The sequence below is a fragment of the Penicillium cosmopolitanum genome (genome assembly GCF_028827165.1).
Source record: "Penicillium cosmopolitanum strain IBT 29677 chromosome Unknown utg000003l:1.0-3747932.0:1.0-3751027.0, whole genome shotgun sequence".
NCBI classification, from domain to species: domain Eukaryota; kingdom Fungi; phylum Ascomycota; class Eurotiomycetes; order Eurotiales; family Aspergillaceae; genus Penicillium; species Penicillium cosmopolitanum.
In genome coordinates, this window is record NW_026622673.1 from 3,556,790 (window position 1) to 3,575,739 (window position 18,950).

General features: G+C 46.6%; 9 protein-coding genes across 9 annotated transcripts; 3 read left to right on the forward strand and 6 right to left on the reverse strand.

Moving 5' to 3' along the window:
- Positions 1–205: 205 nt before the first annotated feature.
- N7509_001370 (SDR family oxidoreductase) lies at positions 206–1,595 on the forward strand (the record flags this gene model as incomplete). The annotated part of the gene is made up of 2 exons (XM_056626007.1): positions 206–1,212; positions 1,271–1,595. 2 exons carry the CDS (start codon positions 206–208, stop codon positions 1,593–1,595), a joined length of 1,332 nt encoding a protein of 443 aa, XP_056494589.1.
- Positions 1,596–1,691: 96 nt separating this feature from the next.
- On the reverse strand, positions 1,692–3,474 carry N7509_001371 (fungal specific transcription factor domain-containing protein; the record flags this gene model as incomplete). The annotated part of the gene is made up of 2 exons (XM_056626008.1): positions 1,692–3,287; positions 3,469–3,474. 2 exons carry the CDS (start codon positions 3,472–3,474, stop codon positions 1,692–1,694), a joined length of 1,602 nt encoding a protein of 533 aa, XP_056494590.1.
- A 605-nt stretch (positions 3,475–4,079) lies between these two features.
- Positions 4,080–5,065, forward strand: N7509_001372 (uncharacterized protein; the record flags this gene model as incomplete). The annotated part of the gene is made up of 2 exons (XM_056626009.1): positions 4,080–4,391; positions 4,418–5,065. The coding sequence occupies 2 exons, from the start codon at positions 4,080–4,082 to the stop codon at positions 5,063–5,065; spliced, it is 960 nt and encodes a 319-aa protein (XP_056494591.1).
- A 366-nt stretch (positions 5,066–5,431) lies between these two features.
- On the reverse strand, positions 5,432–6,845 carry N7509_001373 (Ras-GEF domain-containing protein; the record flags this gene model as incomplete). The annotated part of the gene is made up of 3 exons (XM_056626010.1): positions 5,432–5,664; positions 5,728–5,944; positions 6,003–6,845. The coding sequence occupies 3 exons, from the start codon at positions 6,843–6,845 to the stop codon at positions 5,432–5,434; spliced, it is 1,293 nt and encodes a 430-aa protein (XP_056494592.1).
- Positions 6,846–7,517: 672 nt separating this feature from the next.
- On the reverse strand, positions 7,518–9,567 carry N7509_001374 (Major facilitator superfamily domain general substrate transporter; the record flags this gene model as incomplete). The annotated part of the gene is made up of 4 exons (XM_056626011.1): positions 7,518–8,449; positions 8,531–8,873; positions 8,930–9,200; positions 9,284–9,567. 4 exons carry the CDS (start codon positions 9,565–9,567, stop codon positions 7,518–7,520), a joined length of 1,830 nt encoding a protein of 609 aa, XP_056494593.1.
- Positions 9,568–12,216: 2,649 nt separating this feature from the next.
- N7509_001375 (cutinase) lies at positions 12,217–12,906 on the reverse strand (the record flags this gene model as incomplete). The annotated part of the gene is made up of 3 exons (XM_056626012.1): positions 12,217–12,249; positions 12,284–12,363; positions 12,456–12,906. The coding sequence occupies 3 exons, from the start codon at positions 12,904–12,906 to the stop codon at positions 12,217–12,219; spliced, it is 564 nt and encodes a 187-aa protein (XP_056494594.1).
- An 893-nt stretch (positions 12,907–13,799) lies between these two features.
- On the reverse strand, positions 13,800–15,628 carry N7509_001376 (uncharacterized protein; the record flags this gene model as incomplete). The annotated part of the gene is made up of 2 exons (XM_056626013.1): positions 13,800–14,758; positions 14,830–15,628. The coding sequence occupies 2 exons, from the start codon at positions 15,626–15,628 to the stop codon at positions 13,800–13,802; spliced, it is 1,758 nt and encodes a 585-aa protein (XP_056494595.1).
- A 1,430-nt stretch (positions 15,629–17,058) lies between these two features.
- N7509_001377 (uncharacterized protein) lies at positions 17,059–17,456 on the forward strand (the record flags this gene model as incomplete). The annotated part of the gene is made up of 2 exons (XM_056626014.1): positions 17,059–17,245; positions 17,317–17,456. The coding sequence occupies 2 exons, from the start codon at positions 17,059–17,061 to the stop codon at positions 17,454–17,456; spliced, it is 327 nt and encodes a 108-aa protein (XP_056494596.1).
- Positions 17,457–17,953: 497 nt separating this feature from the next.
- N7509_001378 (uncharacterized protein) lies at positions 17,954–18,321 on the reverse strand (the record flags this gene model as incomplete). The annotated part of the gene is made up of 3 exons (XM_056626015.1): positions 17,954–18,014; positions 18,095–18,180; positions 18,253–18,321. The coding sequence occupies 3 exons, from the start codon at positions 18,319–18,321 to the stop codon at positions 17,954–17,956; spliced, it is 216 nt and encodes a 71-aa protein (XP_056494597.1).
- Positions 18,322–18,950: the final 629 nt, after the last annotated feature.

Sequence of the window (18,950 nt, forward strand, 5' to 3'; positions counted from 1 at the left end):
CGGTTCTTGCACGATGCGCTGCTCGGTCCCGAGCAAGAGGGGCTACGTAATAATGAACCCCTCCAATTTCATGCTCTGGGCTTGGCCAGATTGCTAATATAAATAGGCCCTCATATGCTCGTCTATATCTGATTATGATAAATTCATATATACCTGCTTTCTACCAGTCTATCATATTGGAACCTTCCCCGTAACATCTGCCAACATGGGTTCAGAACTTTATCCCGTCCAACAAAAGGGCATTTTCCATAATCTACCAACTTTTGACCCATCTATTACAGGATTGACTGCGATCGTGACGGGTGCCAACGGCATCTCTGGCTTTCACACCCTTCGTGTATTACTTGAAAGTCCGGAACGATGGTCGAAGGTCTATGCATTATCTCGTCGACCTCCACCTGAAGAAATGCTCAATCTACTGTCCGAATCCGAGCGCTCGAGGTTACAGCATGTCGCTATAGACTTCCTTGAAGACCCATCCAAAATCGCACGAGTCTTGAGTTCGTTCAGCGTCACGGCAGACTACGTTTTCTTCTATTCCTATCTACAGCCGAAGCCTGATCCAGGCGCGGCTGTTTGGTCAAATGCCGAAGAGCTAGTCAAAGTCAATAGCGCTCTTCTCAATAACTTTCTTGGGGCTTTGAAAATAGGAAAGCTCACACCAAAGCGAATTCTTCTCCAAACTGGTGCGAAACACTATGGGGTACAGATCGGCCGAATTCGCACGCCGGCGATTGAGTCTGATCCGAATCTGTCGCACCTGGAGCCGAATTTCTATTACCCCCAGGAAGAGGCACTGTTTGCTTACTGCAAAGAGCAGAATACTTCATGGAATGTCATCCGACCGGCCTGGGTTCTTGGAGCGGTTACAAATGCCCAAATGAACGCGTTGTTACCGATCGCAATCTACTCCGCCGTTCAAGCCCAGAAAGGCGAACCTATAGCATTCCCGAGCGACTTCGAGACATGGCAATACGAAGCACATCATTCGACAGCTCTTTTAACTGGATATCTTTCTGAATGGGCCGTACTGGAAGACAAGACCAAAAATGAAGCTTTCAATTCTCAAGACACCGGCTCTGTCACCTTCGATAGACTTTACGAAGAGCTGACTCGCTGGTTTGGCGTGAAAAATGGCATTATCCGACCGGAGGAAGATCTTGCTAAATTTGAAGAGTCAATCGGAAAGGCTGGAGCAGATACCCCCATAGGGTGAGTTTCCTGACCTCCTAATTCTCTCATCCATTTCTGTTAACCCGGCGGACTATAGGTATGGCCCACCCCTCGTTCATCGAACTAGCTTCAAACTTGTGGATTGGGCTTCTAGGCCCGAAAATAAACAAGCGTGGCTAGATTTACAGAAAGAATCTGGTGGTGCTCTCACCTTTAACCCTTTCGATGACATCGATGAGAATTTCGCATTTGGCGACCAAGCATTCAGAAAGGTTCCAAGCTTGTCGATGAACAAGGCCAGGTTACTGGGATGGACTGGTTTTGTGGATACTATTGAGTCATTGCACCATATCTATTCTGAAATGGGTGATTTGGGTATGCTACCACGATTGGAAGTTGAGAAACCCAAGCCGCTCATTTAGAGTGACAATTGGCCTTGCAGCGAAGCTTTGTTTGAATGACGTGGGAGAAGGTATAATTGATTCAAGTGACATAGTCAATATTCTTTTGGAAACATTTCAAGGCATCCTTCTATTCCGCGGCCCTTCACTTGACCAGTCACTCGTCCCGAGTCCAATATCAATATCCGGCATGCAGTAATTCGTCATGATATCGAACCAGTCGAGATTGGGCTCCTCGGGAATATTAAATGTAGAATAGGCCATATGCTGCGATTGGAAGTCTTTGATTATCGCCTCACCATGGTTAAGCAGATTTTTGCAAAGCCTATAGACTGCTTCGCCCTGTGTAAAATATGGGACAAGCTTCTTGGCTGGGGCGAGCAGTCTTTTCAGTTGCCCATGTGCCGAAATGGACTTCATTATGGAGCCTTCCCCAATGCCCATTTTGATTTCTCGAGAGAACTGGATGGCAGCTCCCATCAAAGCTGTCGTGCTGCCTTGATGACACTGTCGAATTGTGTCCTGCATAGCCATAGCCTCGAAGGTGGTAAGGATACTTGATGCCTCCTCAGAACAAAGTTTGAATGCGTGTAATTGTTGACTTGTCCGATGAAAACTCAATGCAACCAAGCTGTAAGTTAGCCGGAGTTGAGAAGACCAGAAGTCATGACAAAGAGGCATTTTCAGCGCAATTGCGGCCAAACTTTTCTCAATTTTGGTAGCATTCAGTTCAGTATTCTGGGCTCTCGGCGCACGAGCATGAACAACTTCCAATGCAGCTATGGAAATTTCAGACAAAAGACAACAGAAATCACGATTGACGAGCTTATCCCGAGAGTCATCCATGTTGCTGAAATCCTCGTCCTCAAGGGGCCCAACGTCGAAGTCTTCTTGGCGAATCATACACGGTCTTCCATGTTCAAGTGCTAGGAGGACCTCACTATGCAAAAGCATCCACCAAACCTTTTTATATTTTCTGTGATACCCCTTGCGCTGAGATGGTACATAGCGGAGTGATGCTCTTCTATGTAGGGACATGCCGAAAGCAGTACGAACAGCGTCGCCAGTCCAATTGTAGGCATTACTAGCGACGTTATCCGAGTTTTCGACATGCGAAGAGAGAAGAATTGCAGCTTGGATGAGGTCAACCCGATCATTCTCGTGTTTCAGCTCAAAAAGAGTTCTAGCTTTTCGGAAAAGAACGGCAGTTATGCTTCCACGCGAAGTCGCGACTTGAGGATGGTCACATATGCGAGCTGCTGCGAGGAGAACAGCTTGGAATACCAGTAACGGCGGGGGGTTTTCCGGGTCCGCATATTGTCGACGAAAGTCGGCCTCGTCGACTATTGGGCATCCAGGATGGATATCACTGAAGTAGGTATCAATCAAAGCATCTCGAACCGACGGTGCAGGGAGACTGCTCAAGTCATTCAGAGCCTCAGAAGATAAGTAGTGATGGCCTGATAATTCGGGGTGTGGTTTCCACGGAAGCTCGTCACGAATCGCCGGGAAGGGGTATGAGATGTAGTTATTGTCAGGGGACTCATAATCTCGAACAAGATGATACAAGTTGGAAATGTCAGTACCGATGTACACATTTCGAACGGTTCCGCTTTCTTCAAATCCTTCCCACCTGGAGGTTAGAACTCCAGTCTCAAAGAATTTTGATAAATTTCCGGCGCGGAAGTGAGAAAAGAGCCCGGAATTGGAGTCCTGGCTTGTAGTAGCAGGTTGATTGTTTTTGTGATCCGCTTCATTGGCGTGGGATCTCTTTGCTCCATAGACTTGACGTTTCCTTGATCGTCTCTGTTGGTTCTGGGCTGGATGGGGTCTCAAAGGAGGTGAATTGGTGTTCAGATAAAAAAACCGACTTGTTGTCAAGGTGAATATTTACCTGCATTCGACTGCATATCGCTCGCATGAGCTGCATCCACGTCCTTCAGAAGCGTCACATTTGACTTTACGTTTTCGACAATTCAAACAAGACGTATTGAGGCTTCGTCGAAAAATCCCCGGAGCTTCATTGTGTTGCTTAGGTAGGCCGACTTTCCCTCCACTGTCTGCAACCCCCATAACGCTAGAACTTAAGTAAAAGTTGTGGATCTAGACAGAGACGAAGCCAACTTGAAAGAAAACTATCCTTGGAAGCTCTATATATGAGCGATGGCCAGCATTATTAATCATTCGATCCCCGCAACAATCAGGTCACGTGGAAAACAGTGTTCATTCAAGTTAATTATTGTTATTCTGTTATTCTTGGTGTTGAGCTTTGTTGATCTATCGAAAAAATTATTCAATTGAATATCGACAGTTCAGTTCTTTTAGGTGCCCGATGTCGGCTCTTCGTCTGAGGTTGTCAGACTTTAAATCAACTGCAAAGCAAAGACTTCCGTATTTCTCCGATTCTAACCGTGATAATGACTTGCGAGCAGATCGCAAGTCACTGATAACAATCACTTAACACAGACTCTCTTCACTCAACATTGACCCATCAACACAACTACAATGACGCCCCTCGCGACGGGTGTTCGTACCTTGTCAACATCTACGCATCCTCGCACCCTCCTTCTAACATTCGACGCGTTCGGTACCCTTTTCTATCCGAACCCGACTGTCCCAGAACAATACGCGACCGTCGCCCATGAATTTGGCCTCCCTCGAGATGCCGTCACCCCGCAGAAAGTAAAAGAAGCCTTCAAGGATGTCTACCCGGCCCACGCCAAACGCTGGCCAAATTATGGCCGCGCCGATGTACTCCGCGGGAAATATGGCGGGCCAAAACAATGGTGGGGGAAGTCATACGAGAGAGTTTCACGCGTGTTTTGGCGTCGGATAGTAGCCAGTCACTCGAGTTTCCTTCGGGTATGGTGGACGTGTTGCTTGATAGGTTCGCCAGTGACGAAGGTTACGCGCTCTACGAAGATGTTATCCCTTTTTTCACGCGCATGCGTGAGCTGAGGAGCTTTCCGACCCATCGATTTGACCGTATTGTGCTGGGTATAGTGTCTAATTCGGATGACCGCGTTCCTGCTGTGCTGAAGGCGCTGGGACTGCGGGTAGGAGATTTACGAGCAGACCAAGATCTCTCGAGTATGGAGCTTCCGGGATTTGAGCATCGGGATGGACCTGGATCCGGCAAGTCGCATCCTTCTGATCAGCCAGATGTCGATCTTGACCTTGTCATTACCAGCTACGAGGCTGGGGAGGGGAAGCCAAACCGACTGATCTTCGATGTCGCGAAACGCCAAGCTCGTTTATTACCAAGTAATCATATGTCAAGCCAACCACCGGCTGCGAAGAGAAATAAAGATGATAACTGGGTTTGTATACATGTGGGCGACGAATATGAGAAAGACTATCGGGCGGCAATAGATGCTGGATGGGAGAGTTTTCTGATTCCTCGAAGCGATAGCAACGTTCCTCCCTCCGCGAAAACTATCAACTCCTTGATGGATTTGATTGATGAGCTCGAGCTCCACCCAAAATTCTAATAAGATTATAATCTGGCAATAACGATATCACATAGCCTCGGCGTTTATCAAGTCATTCCCTTCGCCATGAATTAAGACATCTATCTGTTTTTGATATCACTTGCGAAACAAAATAAATAAATGAAGTGCTAGATTGGGTATTTTGCACCCAATTCATAGTCGTAGAAGTGTACAGTAGAAAGGGAGAATTTTGGCGAACTGGGTATATCAAATGAGATCGTAAAAAAATATGGGGTATCAAAAGGTTCGTAAAGGAAGTCAATCACTGGTCCATGACCATGCAGGCAACGACCATGGAAGTTGTATTACCTCCAGTCGCTGTATAGCGATCTCGAAGCCTGCTCTCATCTCCCCGACCCCTTGGCTCTAACTCGCAGCTTTTTGGCCACAGCTCGTGCAACTCAACAGCTGACTGTAGTTCAGTTGCAAGGTATTCTTGCAACTCGGGACAGGCTGCAAACAGTACGGTGCTTCTTTGAAACGCTGAACATCCTGAATAGTCGACGCTAGCATTGTGTATTTGTGGACATTAATCAGTCCTTCCGGGGTCAAGCCTGGGTTTCCGTCTTCGATGAAGGTCAAGTCTTTTAGGAAAAGGCCTAGTCAATACAAACTATATTAGCAACTTGGAAGCTGATAAATAAAGTGACAATCGTACGAACCGAGGAATGGTATGCAAGGTGGTACTGCAGCTCTGATAGTCTCGCGGTATGCGTTGTAATTCTGCGTGCTAGATATCATGGCCTGCATGGGTGATAATGTGTTGCAGCTTCGTTCGGTGACCATTGCCCATGTTCGACTTAGCCGGTAGATTGGAGCACTTTCCAAACCGGATAGAATACTGATAACCGTTGAGTAGTTCTGGAGATCATGGCAAGCCTGTATAAATTGAGCTTAGCATATTCATTTTCTAGTGGTAATTTACGTGCAGACCCACGCTTGCCACATTTATGAAGTGCCCGATGACTTGGGTTCGCTTTTTGAGTTCCGACTCCCCAATTATGAGAGCAACCACCCAGTTAGACACTTGATTTGAATATTGGATCGAGGCCCTGATATGCGGAGCTGGCCCTGGACCTCCGGAAGTGTCTTTCTTTTGCCATGACTTGTTCAACAATTCGCTCCGTTGTATTTTAGCAAACATTGATGATTCCATAATAGTCAACTGCCGCGCTATCTCCTTAGGGTCGATTTTGAGAAATTGTAGTTTATTCAGTTTCTTTGGAAGAATTGGTTTTGGTGCACTTGATAAAGAAGGTTGGATTGTCTTTATGTTGACGACGCCCTCGAGTCGACACTGGATAATTGAAAGGAGCTGACGGGCCGCAACTGCTTCGGAAGCATCATTGATTCGATACACAAACGCCTTAATTTCAAGCAAATCCTGTTTGGCGGTGGCATCACAGCGACTTGAATCACCCCAGAAACTCTCAAGCCATTGCTTGAAAATGTTTATCACTCGTAGTCGCACCAAGGGCTTTATCTGATTTGACCATTCGGCAGCTTGAGTCGGATTCAAATCTGGTGGCGTACCATCAAATCGATCAATGAGAAGCCGAATAAGCTCATATGTTGATATGAAATATTTGTAGGTCGTGAGGAATGTGCGGTTAAACGAGGCGTCCAGTTTGTCATGGCGGGTGAGATGGTCCACTAAAGCCGCTAGATTTCCGGCCTTAACGATTTCGACACCTCCGCCGTCATCACAGACAATCGGTTTCGAAAATTCAGAATGATATGAGATAGAGCAACTTCTCAACTTTTTGTCCAGCGAGTCCATGGTGTAAATAGTGCCCTGCAATATTTCAACCGTTGGGTATCGGCTGTCCAACTTGTTTGGCTTCATTCGTTCGACCAGTCTGTGCTTTTCATCATACGACACGGGCCACCAGGGGTGTCTAAGCTTCAATGGCCCAGAAGAAAGCTTGCTACGAAAGGAAAAGGGGAAAAAAGGAAAAAGGAAAAAGGTCTGGACCGAACACCTGCAGTGGGCTTTTAAACATGCAGTAATGTGTCAAGATAGGAAGAAACACAAGGAACCTTTCTTTCGGTAGTGGGGTCTTCCGCGTAAGACCAGCTTCCAACTGTTAGTCCGTGCACACAGCCAGCCTGGAAGAAAAGTACCTGCCTTATGCTGCTACTTGCTAGGCGCTTGGAGCGGTATCCGATCTCGGCTTTTTGACCCCACTCCCATGTGGCTTTGAATGGTTCACGAGACTAAATTGAAATCTAGACGCCAGGGCCAACTCTTATGGGAAGGAGCTAAGGCCTCCACTTTTCTCGTTAGTTTCAACCCAAAGGAGCTTTTGACCCTAATCATACGTCACTGGTGCACGGTTCAGTTAAACGGGCTGGGAGGTGATCTACAGTAAAGAAGGTGGGACTGGAGGAGCCGAAGGAAAGTATCGTCAAATTCGTGAAATTTAATTGCTCTATATACTAATATCGCCTACTATAAGACCGTTCCCCTAACCTGAACCTTTCTCTTTATATCAATATCCTTGATGAGTATTGTCCAAGGGATTGCTAAAATCATGATGCCACATCCGACAGCAAGGAGTCTGAGCTCAGAGTAGGCATATGCCTTTTGAATCGCAAGCCTGGTGGGAGTTCCAACTGTGTAACTGGTCTGTGTCACGAGATCTTCATAGATATTGTTCAGGTTCGGCATTGCCGACTCGGGAAGATATCGCAGAAGAGCTTTCATAAATGTATTTTGCCATATAACGGTGCTTATGGTGAGCCCGGTGGAATCACCAATTGTACCCACGACGTTTAACAAGGCTAGAGCAGTTGCAACATGCTGATGACCAACTGCGGCTAGGATGGCGAGCTGTTCCACCAGAATGAAGATGGAGCCACCGATAGCAAGCAAAATTTGGCACATCACTTGATATCCAACGCTCATGTTTGGGTGGCGGAAATGAATGAGCAGACCTTGCGCAAGTATGTAGAGGGGGATCGCGATATAAAGACACCACTTAAATCGGCCAGTTGCGCGAATTGCCCAACCAAGGAACAATAGGAGAACACCGGAAATCACATCGAAGATATTGTTAACCATGTTGGCAGTAGATATTGTCAGGTCATTATTGACCTGTAGCCAAGATGTGAGGTAGTAGCTCCAACAGTAATTCGACAATTGGTAGGTGGCATCCAAGAGGACCGCGCCAACAATGGTACGATCAGTGAGCAATCTCCACTCGAGAAGCGGTACAGGCGCAAGCCACCTCTCCCAGGTTGCAAAGAAAAAGAGCATCGAGAAGCCGACAACAAGCATAGCAATGATGTAGCCCGAAGCCCAGCCCTCGGGTGCGTAGTCTGCGATATCGAAAGGGAGTTCGAACAAAATAAGACCAGCAGTGAATACCACAATGCCAAAGACTGAAACTCAAAGTTAGTAAATAATATTTCTGCTGCGATTTATGATAGTTGTGACTGGGGAATCGAGTCCACGGTACTCACGGTCAAACTGGACAGTCCAATGCCGGATACTCTCAAAAAAGGTTCGACCGCTAGGTCTTTTAATCCGATATCCTTCTTTCTGAGCCTTATGCAGATTGTATTTCAGCATTATGTATAGAGGTGCAGCGAAAAAGGGGGTGATTATTGCCCAAGCACCAAATCCCCAGCGCCAGGAAATGTTGTAGTAGAAAATGTCCGCGACCTTTGGCCCCGCGAATGCGGTAATAATATAAGGGGAAGAGGTAAAAGCGTAGGCAAAGGCCCGATTTCTCAAACTTGACGCATCTGCCGTAATAACATCGATAGCATACTCAGACCCGTAGAAACCGACATAATAGAACGCCTATAATCGCAATTGTAAGTTATAGTCGCTGTTCGATCAAGTCACCTCGGACTTACATTGGCGGCGCAGTATATCTCAAAGGAGTCGCATACTGCCATAAGAACCAATCCGATGGTTAAGCAGATGATCGTCAAGAGAAATCCCTCTGCGCGACCCCATACATCCATCATTTTTGCCATGGGGAGGTAGGTTGAAGCCGCAAAGGCATCACCTATAGCAGTAGGCACCGCTGTGAGTGAATGGGCCTTGAATGAACTTGTCACGTAAGGATTCAAGCTGACAGAAATTGTGGCTTGGAAGGCGTTAACGAAGTAAAGAAACCAAATACTATTGAGTTCATGGTATTAGTGCCCACAATTAAAAAAACAGGAACTACAGGACGAGAACTAATTGGCAAAAAAAAAACTCACTTGACAAAAATGAGGATCAATGTAGTCTTCGACCAAGTCATGGTCACGGCCTCGACATCTTGAACACCATGTTGGACGGTTTCAGCTGGCTGGTCATCCCATGATCCCGAGCCGCTGTAACTTCTGGACCAATGGACGCTATCATCTAAGGAGCCCTTTTCTTGTCTTCGATTTTCTCTGACTATTCGTTGCTCAATAGTCTCTTCGTCGATAGAATCGCCATCACCGGATGCCAGATGTTGGAAGACCGTTCGAGCCCTTCGAACCAAGGGACGGATACCCATGACGGCCGAGTATGGAAAAAAGCCAAGACGATGGAGCAATTTCGTGGCGAGGTGTGCTAGATAATAAAGCCAAGAGGGAAAATGTGATCATTTACCCATCAAGGACACAAGTCCCAAGCACCGAAGTCGGACCGGAGACACTAGCACGCGCGGACTGCGGCAGGGGCTTTTTCGACACCCTGCGTGGTGATTTGATAGGATCCCTCTCTAGCGAGTCGGCCAAGCTCCACCGGGGGCAAAAGCCCGCAGATGCCCGGCTCAGCTCACCAGCATCAAGAGGTTTGATTGCTCGATTCCAAGCCCCTCGTGCATGGTGGGTTTGGCCTAAAGACGCACTAAGGACCACTTTTCTCGGGTGACTGGTGGCATGATTGGATATAACGGGCCGTGCCAAGACAAAGTTATCAATCAGATAATCTTCTCAATCAATCTCATACCGAAATTTTCGGCAAACGCGGGAACCTCGCCGTTTCATACTCGTCTGCGTAGAAGGGTGCGTTCGCCGCAAGTAGATGGTGATTTCCACGATCACGGTGGGTAATAAATCTGGGGGCTGAACTTGGGCCGGCAGGAAATCTGGATTCAGATTTAATTATCACATGAAAAAACCCATGTCTCCATTGAACAGAAAATGAGGATGAAGATGAAGAATTGAGTGCAACCATATATCTAGCACGTTTTCATTCATGCGAAAATTCTGTGCAATTTAGTAATATCATCACAATGAAAGATCAAGTTTCCCGAGGATTTAACGGCAAAATTTCGAGCGGCAGAGACTCGTATCTCATCGCCGAGAATATTCCGAAACTGTCGTCTTGGCAGGACGAGAGGCATAATGTTTCCAGGTGGACTTTGTATCTCAGTTGATGAGTACTATAAATGCTTCATCCGAGTCCCTTCTGTCCCACAAAAATAGCCATTTTAGTGATTAAGTCATTTAGAGAGAAACTGAGCCCAGGTTAGATCTGAAAGGAAAGGCATATCGCCTAGATCCATGGATAATATTATGATATTTTCATTCCGTATTGCCTACTAACTTTATCGCAGGCAGTTCTTTTGCTGTACAAGTCATTGCCGCACTGTTTTAAACTCGTGAAACATGTAGTCAGGGCCACAGGGCGAGGTTTGGGACTTGCTAGTACTAGGCTGCCGCCTTCGTAGTATCTACAAGGTTCGGGACGGATCTAGTGGGTTCAATTTGCTGCCCAAGTGTTACTAGCTGTACAGCACGGATCCTCCAGGATCCCTCTGCAATATACAAATTGAAACCTCAGTTCACCCAAAACTTTCGAGAAAGAGAAAGAGCTATGTACATGGTTAGTTAAGCCCACCTGGGCAGGTATAACCTTGGAAGGTCAATAACACCAATACATAACTATCTTATGACCGGCCATGTAAATGTATTGCCCACCTGGGCAGGCTCTCCGAGGTGGTGAACACACGGCGACAGTGTCCTGGGCCGAATTGGTCGGCTTACATTTGGCTGCAGACTCCGAGTCTTCGGAAGCTTCCATCCACATAGCCTTTGTTAATTTTCCCGAGGTCGTGAGCACATTATCGGCGCTTAGAATCATTGGAAATATTGCGTTCTTTCGGGCTCCTCATTGGTGTCCATTTTGAAAGGCCTAAGGCCCAAAATGCAGGGTTTCTGCTCTTCTTTTCTCAGCATCTTAGCATATATACCGGGTCTTGTTTACGATTTTGATGCTCTCAGATCCAGCTCTATCTCTACTCCAGAAGCAACCAATATCAGCCACCGCGCACAATACACGGTACGGGGTCTCTATTAATGGTGAGTCGAGCTTCCATGCATGTTTCCATTAGCTGTCTACTTCCCGTCAGGGCAGATTCATTATACAACCGCAGCTCTCACTCTTCACAACACGGTACTCTTGTTGCTAGAAGACATACTTTACCCTTATCATTTATTTCTCCGGGTGCACTAGTGGCACATCCTAGAGATATCCACTCACGATGCCATGAAGAGTTGGCAAAGGTATCGGCGAGGAGAACTCATTCCCTAGGGCTCTTTTCTTTCTTTTGCCTTTACATGTCGCGTCTCGGGACATGGACACAAAAAGCAAGAGACGGGTAAATATATGGTCTTCATGGATTCTATCATTGCTAAATACCATGTTTTTAATATCGCACGTCAAGCAAGTTTAAATTTAGGATTTTCAGGATTAATTTACCTTTCCCATACCGTTAGTGGGCCTTTTGTACTTGTGGTCTAACTTACGCAGCCGTAACAGCCTTGGCATTAACAGGTTTCTAAGGTTCTGGTCAGATATGTGATATTTCATTCCCGTATGTTGATAAAGTAAACACATAATCCCTTGAAAGTTTCCTGCTGAAACGTGTCTATATTGTTAGAAGTCTTTTAGGTACATATAAGAAAATATTGACTCGCATCTAACTCCGCCAGTACAAATTTAACAGCTGTAGGCCTTGTCGCGCTTCGTCTTACCGGGCTATTGCCGAAACTATTTGTCCGTCAATCCACCAAGAAGCCAGATCATCGAATGTTTGAGTGTACTGTAGGTGAACCGTTGTATTATTTCCGCTGGCGCAGTATGGATCCCCGGCATTACAGTACGAGTGTATCCTGCTAGCCCATGCATTACACGCATCTGCCGGTCGAGAGAATATCTACAGCCCATGGTCAGTCCCAAGTCCTCTCGCCTATAAAGCCTTGTATTTGTCGCACTGGACTTACCCCATTTTCCTTCGCAGTTCCCTGGTTCCAAGACTCCCCTGCAGTATGACCAGGATCGCCGTATCCAACGACTGCCGCAACTATGTTTTTGGTAGGTTTAATTAGACAGGGATTCCTTTAATGAAGCAGCGACTGCATATCATAGACTCAACGCGACCGTAGCTCGACTTACTTTTCTTGCCCTGCGACTCGGTAATCGTAGGAGTTCCGATGCCCCCTTTCAAGATGCTTCCTGAGCCGCATAAGGCATCTAGCATAATTTGAGCCCCTTGGGAGTAGCCTATCAGAACGAGGGTGGAATCGGGGCACGAGCTCGTATAGCGCGCGAACTGATCCGTAACCGCCTTGATTCCGATCGAAACATCTGCGATGTAGACTGGGAAGGCTAAAGCTGGATAATCGATAGCTTCCTGTGTAGCCCCCGGATTTCCCTGAAGGACAAGGTCGGCTAGAGAGCCAATAGATCCATCACCCGGGCTTTCGCTCGTTCCACGGGCAACGAATAAATGAACTGGGGCGCAAGTAGTAGTTGCTTGTTTGCTGCTATCAGATGCAGGAGCTGCGGTGACAAAACTAGCCGACAAGAAACCAAGAGAGATGAAGAATCTCAGGAGCAAGACCATCTTTTTTTTTAGATATGACGTTGATACTGTGTGTACTGGATGAGACAAGTTCAAATTTTGCTATGCGACACGGACATTATTCGACTTTAAACCCCTTCCTTGATCTGGCCGTGGGCCTTGTCTTATCCAAGTATGTACGGCCCCTCCCGGGCAATACATAGACAGACTTTTACCTAGCTCAGGCCCTGGGGGGCTTTGGAACACGTCAGTTTGGCTAGCAAACGTATGGTAATTATGGGGCCGAAAAGGCTTAGTTATCGCTTATGGAGACATTTTTCTCTAACCAAACCCAATAAAAACTAGTACTACCCTGCAGTAGCAACGCACTATTGATATTTATAGAGTATTCGTTCTGCCGATCTTGAAAATAGTATACATGTATGTTACCCCTGGCGCTCTCGGTGGCCCATCATTAAGTTTCGGCCACTTAACTAGGCGTGGTTTTGTAAGGCTTGTAAACTTTTCGATACAGTTATGAGATGCCCACTGCCCTAGAAGGTAGTAACCCTTTCAGCCCCCAGGGCCGTTGCACCTTGCCTTTTCATTGACCCACCCACCGGAGCCTCATACATATCTGGCCGAAAAGTGCGAGTAGACCGATCGCCAAGACCTTAGCGCGGCCGCGTTAAATTTAGAATGGTCTGGCTAGGTCTCTCGTCCTTAATCGTGAGTGACTCTCGCACTTGGCATCCAATTTAAGCTGGCGTAATAACTCGGGAAATCGCATATTTCTGGCCAATTATGTAGTCTTCAATTTCTCGGATATTGAGAAATAACCGTACAGTGCCTTGAAAGATTATCGTTTCAGCGATATAGAACACCATCCCTTTAGCCAGCGATGAACAATTGAAAGCTACTAATAGCCCATGGTTATAGGTCGCAAAAACACGAAATCAAGTAACATGCTCCTTCTCCTCCTCTTTTGGAATCCGCACCCAGAACAACGTAATACAACCAGCGACAACCTCACATGCGAGAGCAAACCACCAGATCGCTCTCAATCCTTCTAGACCAATATCGCCAGATGGCCCACGGTCAACTCCCGTCCCAACCGCATCGGCGACAGCCGTCATGACGGCAGAACTCAGATTCTGCATGGTGACGAGAAGACTGCCGGCACTCCCTTGGTATGAGCGTGGCACGTTGCTTGTGATATAGATCGAAGCGGCCGCGAATGAAAGATCCGGACCAAATGTCACTAACGCGATTCCCGGGAGCGATAGTGCCCAGTAGGTTGTTCCTGATGTTTGCGGTAGGAAAAATACCGGTCCCAGGGCAAATGCGAACATCGCCGTGAGATAGATGAAGTGGCCAGGAACTATGTGAAGAGTCTTACTGACTAGCCACGTGGCTAGGACTCCTACTATCGCATTTGGAAGGAGATATAATGCGACCGTGAGCGGCTCGTGATTCTGGATGCGTAGCCAGAACTGGACCGCGTAGAATTGCCAGGCTCCGGAGAAGGCGCCATAGCCGAGAAAGTATGCCACCATGAGAGGAGTAAAGCCCTTTGTTTTCCATAGGCTATTAGGGATCAGTGGTCGTGAAACCCAACGTTCCACAAAAAAGAAAGCGATCAACAGCAGAATCCCGACCACCACGAGGGCATATGTGTATGGGCTCCATTGTACAACGGATCCTTGTGTCAGGCCAAATAAAAGGCAGATGCAGCCGGTCACTGCAAATCCAGCGCCTATGAAGTCAAAGTCTCGAATTGTCGGTGCATCCGTGCCGGCTATGTCAGCCACGGGACGAAGTGGAGGGATTGTGGTGTAAGCCGCGACAAGGCAGATTCCAGAAAGGATGGCGTTTGAGCCAAAAATCCAGTATAGGTAAGACTTCAACGCTCCGCCTGGATACCACCGAGCCAAAATCCAAAGGGTGCAGTGGCTGACATAGCAGAGAATACCTGGTTCTTGCGACGGCCTGGCTTATAGACTCGGCCGAGGATACTCATTGAGCCGGAGACTAAAACTCCAATGGCAAGTCCCTGCATAGCTCTGACGATATAGAATAGAATCGCCTTTTCGGTGGCGAACACACCGACAATATTCCAAACGAGAAGCCACGCAAATGCGCAGACCATGATCATTCTCGGTGGCGCCAAGTCACTCAGTGAGCCTGATATCACGACAGAGAGGGAGAGTGGCGTAGTATATGCACCCAATAACCAGGGAAGTTCACTATTGCTGATGCCCAGAGAGCGCTTGAATTCTTCTTGATTTACCGTGATATCGCCGAGTAGAAAGGAGAATAGCATCAGGCCAGCAGAGCACACAAACACGAAAATGACTTCGGCTGTGAAGCTACCAATCTCAGGAGGAATCCCTTGGTATTTGGCCTCGCTTGGAGAGCCAGCCTCCTCAGCGAGATCGGGCATTCTTCTCGGCGACGCGTGTCTGAAAGAGCGGCGAGTGCTGCGCTCGCTTCGCCGTGAAGGCACGGCATCCAATTCTAGGTGGCCGTCGTGATGATGACTTAAAGAGCTGGCTAGGTTCTCAAGTGCTTCTCCCATGTGCGAACCCCGGCGAGTCCGGGTCGTGGGAACTTTGTGCAGGTCGGTAACATCTTGTGAATCAGGAAGATCATCGAGTTCGTCAGAATTTCTTCTGGTGCTATCTGCCGTCGTGGACAGCGACATTGTGGAGGTTGCTGTCGATCCCATTTCATAAACGGTGTGGGTGGTGCCTTTCGCACCATCGCCCACGGGTGTCGGTGTCATTATGAAAGCACTTATGGCGGTGACACTGAGCTGGTGGAAAACTTCAGATCAAAAGAGAGAAATCGCGGGGGGCAAACACATACATATGATGCTCCAAATGCCTCCGGCTAAATGGTAGAAAAAGTGGATCCGGACGTCACATCGAAGAGTTTTCCACCTTTGCGGATAACATTCTCCGAAAGGTACATGCGATGTGCTGTCGATGAGTGGAGAGCTTATCTATCATTTGTTCCGATTATTTTTCTTGCCAGTGAATCTGGTGGCGATTGAATCCTTGCTATGCATTACTACATAGTAATTAATAGTGGACATCCACTGGCCATGGCCAGGGGAGCCAGTAGAACTGGAGGGGCAGATTTTTTAGTGGCCTCATAGCGTTCAAGTTTATATCTGCCGATTCAAAGAATTCAGAAAGTACACTGCGGCAATTTTGATCTGCGCGTCTTATCCTGTTTCTAGTCTCTACAAATAGCGACCGTCTGTTTCGATTCACCTCGTGGTGAGCTGATTTGTGGGTAAAAGCGGACTCTATTTTGTGCTGTAAAGCGTATCCTACATTGCATCTTGAGTGAAAAATAGTCGGCCTGGATGAAAAAAAGGACCGAATTAATTTCTTATGAACCTGCACTTAAGAAAGATGTCAACAATGTGGGAAGTGGGTGTGAGATATTTTTTTATAAAAGAGGCCCGAACCGCGCCCGATCCCCTTGATGAACTCAGCGAATCATATTCGCCTGGAAGTTTTACGGTGTAGATAGACAAACGATTTAACGAGATGATTTTAGTGACGTCACCACAACCATCCGAGGGATATCTTGCTATTTCCAATCAAGTCACCATATACATCGCAATGTAGACCGTTAAGGTTTCCAGAATGAATCAATAGCTAGCTTTAAGTATGGAGGTATAAAAGAGGAGGCAACAATGGGAATGTTGGTGTGTGAGAGATGAGATCGAGACTAATATAGTAGAATCGATAACTATCACTGAAAAACATACAAAGAAGGCAGCCTGAGTGGTTTGGAATGAAGAGATAGTCGAAATAATTGAATAACTTGGTGATTTAGATTGCCTAGTAGTGTTCAGGTAATAATATAAGAATGTTTTTCTGCTCATATCCCTAGCTCAAGCCCAATCCAGAGTGTTTCTTGGCTATCACCATCCTGACGCACGGCCCTCGTTACGAAATTCACCTAAACTCGAAAATTTTACCGGTCGGGGATTTGTCCTAGCCTTAGACAGTTTCATTTATGCCATAAAGCCTACTACTACTAATAGTATTTAAATGGTCACGAGCTCACCAGACTAATTAGGTCAAATGATGTCATGTGGTTGAACCATATAATACGATTTCGTCACCATCAACTCTACTTCCCCAGCAAAGAAAACTTCCGCTAAGATTGTCCCCTAAGATAATCAATTATACCACCATGTCTGACTTCTTTCGCCGAGCATCTGACGCGTTTCACAATCGCCAGCGTCAAGACTCGACCGGCTCCACAGGCGCACCAACCTCTCCAGACGCAGCAAAGTCTCCTGAAGAACCACTCAACGAGCGAAGCGGGTCTGTTCAGTCGGAATCCCATGTTAACGAAGCCTTTGCTGGGACTGCAACTAGTATCTGCCCCATTTCCTTTTATTTTCTGGGCTCTTCACGGAGTCGGACGCGTGCTAATAAACTTGGCTAGCTGATACCGCCCAGCCTACTACGAAAAAGCATTATCCTTGGGGGTGGAAACGCCACCAGGAAAATGCGCCCGAGAAGAGAAAGCCATCTGTCAGTGATGAGGTGAAAAAGGATGATGTTGACTGGGTTATTGGAACCTAATGCGATGATCGCGCTTATTTCGATCTTTGAAGTGCGTCAAATTGCCGATAGCAGTACAACAATCGATTAAAATGGCAAATTGAAAGTTTAGTAAGCTTTGGCTTACAGTGATGGAAATATTTATGGAAATATTGAATTTGCAAAGATCAAATTGAATCTCGAATTTTTTCCATGTTTGATCATAAAATATGATTTCAATATGAACGTAACGAATATCACATGCACCCTTGTATAGAGGTACCTATGAGAGCTGAGTATTGGCTTATACCTCAAGCCTCCTCGACGGTGCTATCAAAGCACAAAACACTCTTTGATTCGTTGCTGACTTTCTGATCCGAAGTATCCCATTCACTGAACTTGCAGATATCGTCCTCCACCGAGTACAAGATTGGTTCATTGCAAGATTCATCCCTTGGCCAGGATCAGTACAGACTCTCTTCTTTATTTTTGGATGGCTTGACTTGTCTCAAGCTTGATTGAAAAGGGGGTAAAAAGACTCACTTGTAGAAGTTGCACACTACATCTTCGGGAACCTTGACAGCGGTCACTTTGCCCTTTCTGTTAATTGAAATTGTGTGGTTAATGTTCAAGTTCTATCAAGTAAACGGGCATTTAGCTTTCGCGTTGGTTCCACATACAATGTCTCCGGCACAACAGTGCATTCGTTGTTAGGCTTGATCTTGGCTGATTCTCCTGTGCAAGGCTCTTGTGAAAAAATCGTGGCCTTGGTTAGAGCGAGTTAGTCGCTTCGAGATAATTTACAACTGGACTTGAAATGTGTTTTGTATAGAGATACCTTTTTCGCTGCCAGAGCAGGGGCCAAGCAGGAAGCGATGGCAAGTGCAAAGAAAGTGTACGACACCATTGTATACTGTATGAGTGGATATTGGAAAGCAGTTGATCGATATAGAGAAGCGAGGTGAAATGGACATTCAAAGGCAGGGTAAGTGGTTTCTGGAAGCCGGGGGATACGTCGCCTTCTTAAAAGATCCATGCAGAGCATTGCTGGAAAACGTGACCCTGATGCAGATCCAATTCATTCAGGCATAATATTGTTTCTGTGGCCCACTATGTGCAAGTCCTATGGTTTTGGGCGTCTGTGCATGTTGACCTTAACTTATTCTTTCCGTCCGTGTACATAGTTGCCAACGTGTACGCTTCCCGCGGAGACTTTGAACGAATAATATACGCTGAATGGTTTTCTCATTCTATCAACAACATCAGGAACTGGTTCCAAATGCAAATTTATCGAGGCCGTTCACTCTAGTAAATATGGGTCATCTATAGCTAGATGAACGCATGACGACCCCTTGTAACGCTCACCGAAAGATTGGTCCTTACTGTCGACACTGCGATGCAGATATTCAGCTTTCAGCTGAGCCATGCTTTTGCTCGAGTGTATCCACATGAGCTGGTAGGTTCAATTTAATTGGTACGGACTAGTAACAGTTAGCGAGAATTGTGCATACCGACTCGATGGTACGATTTAACTCG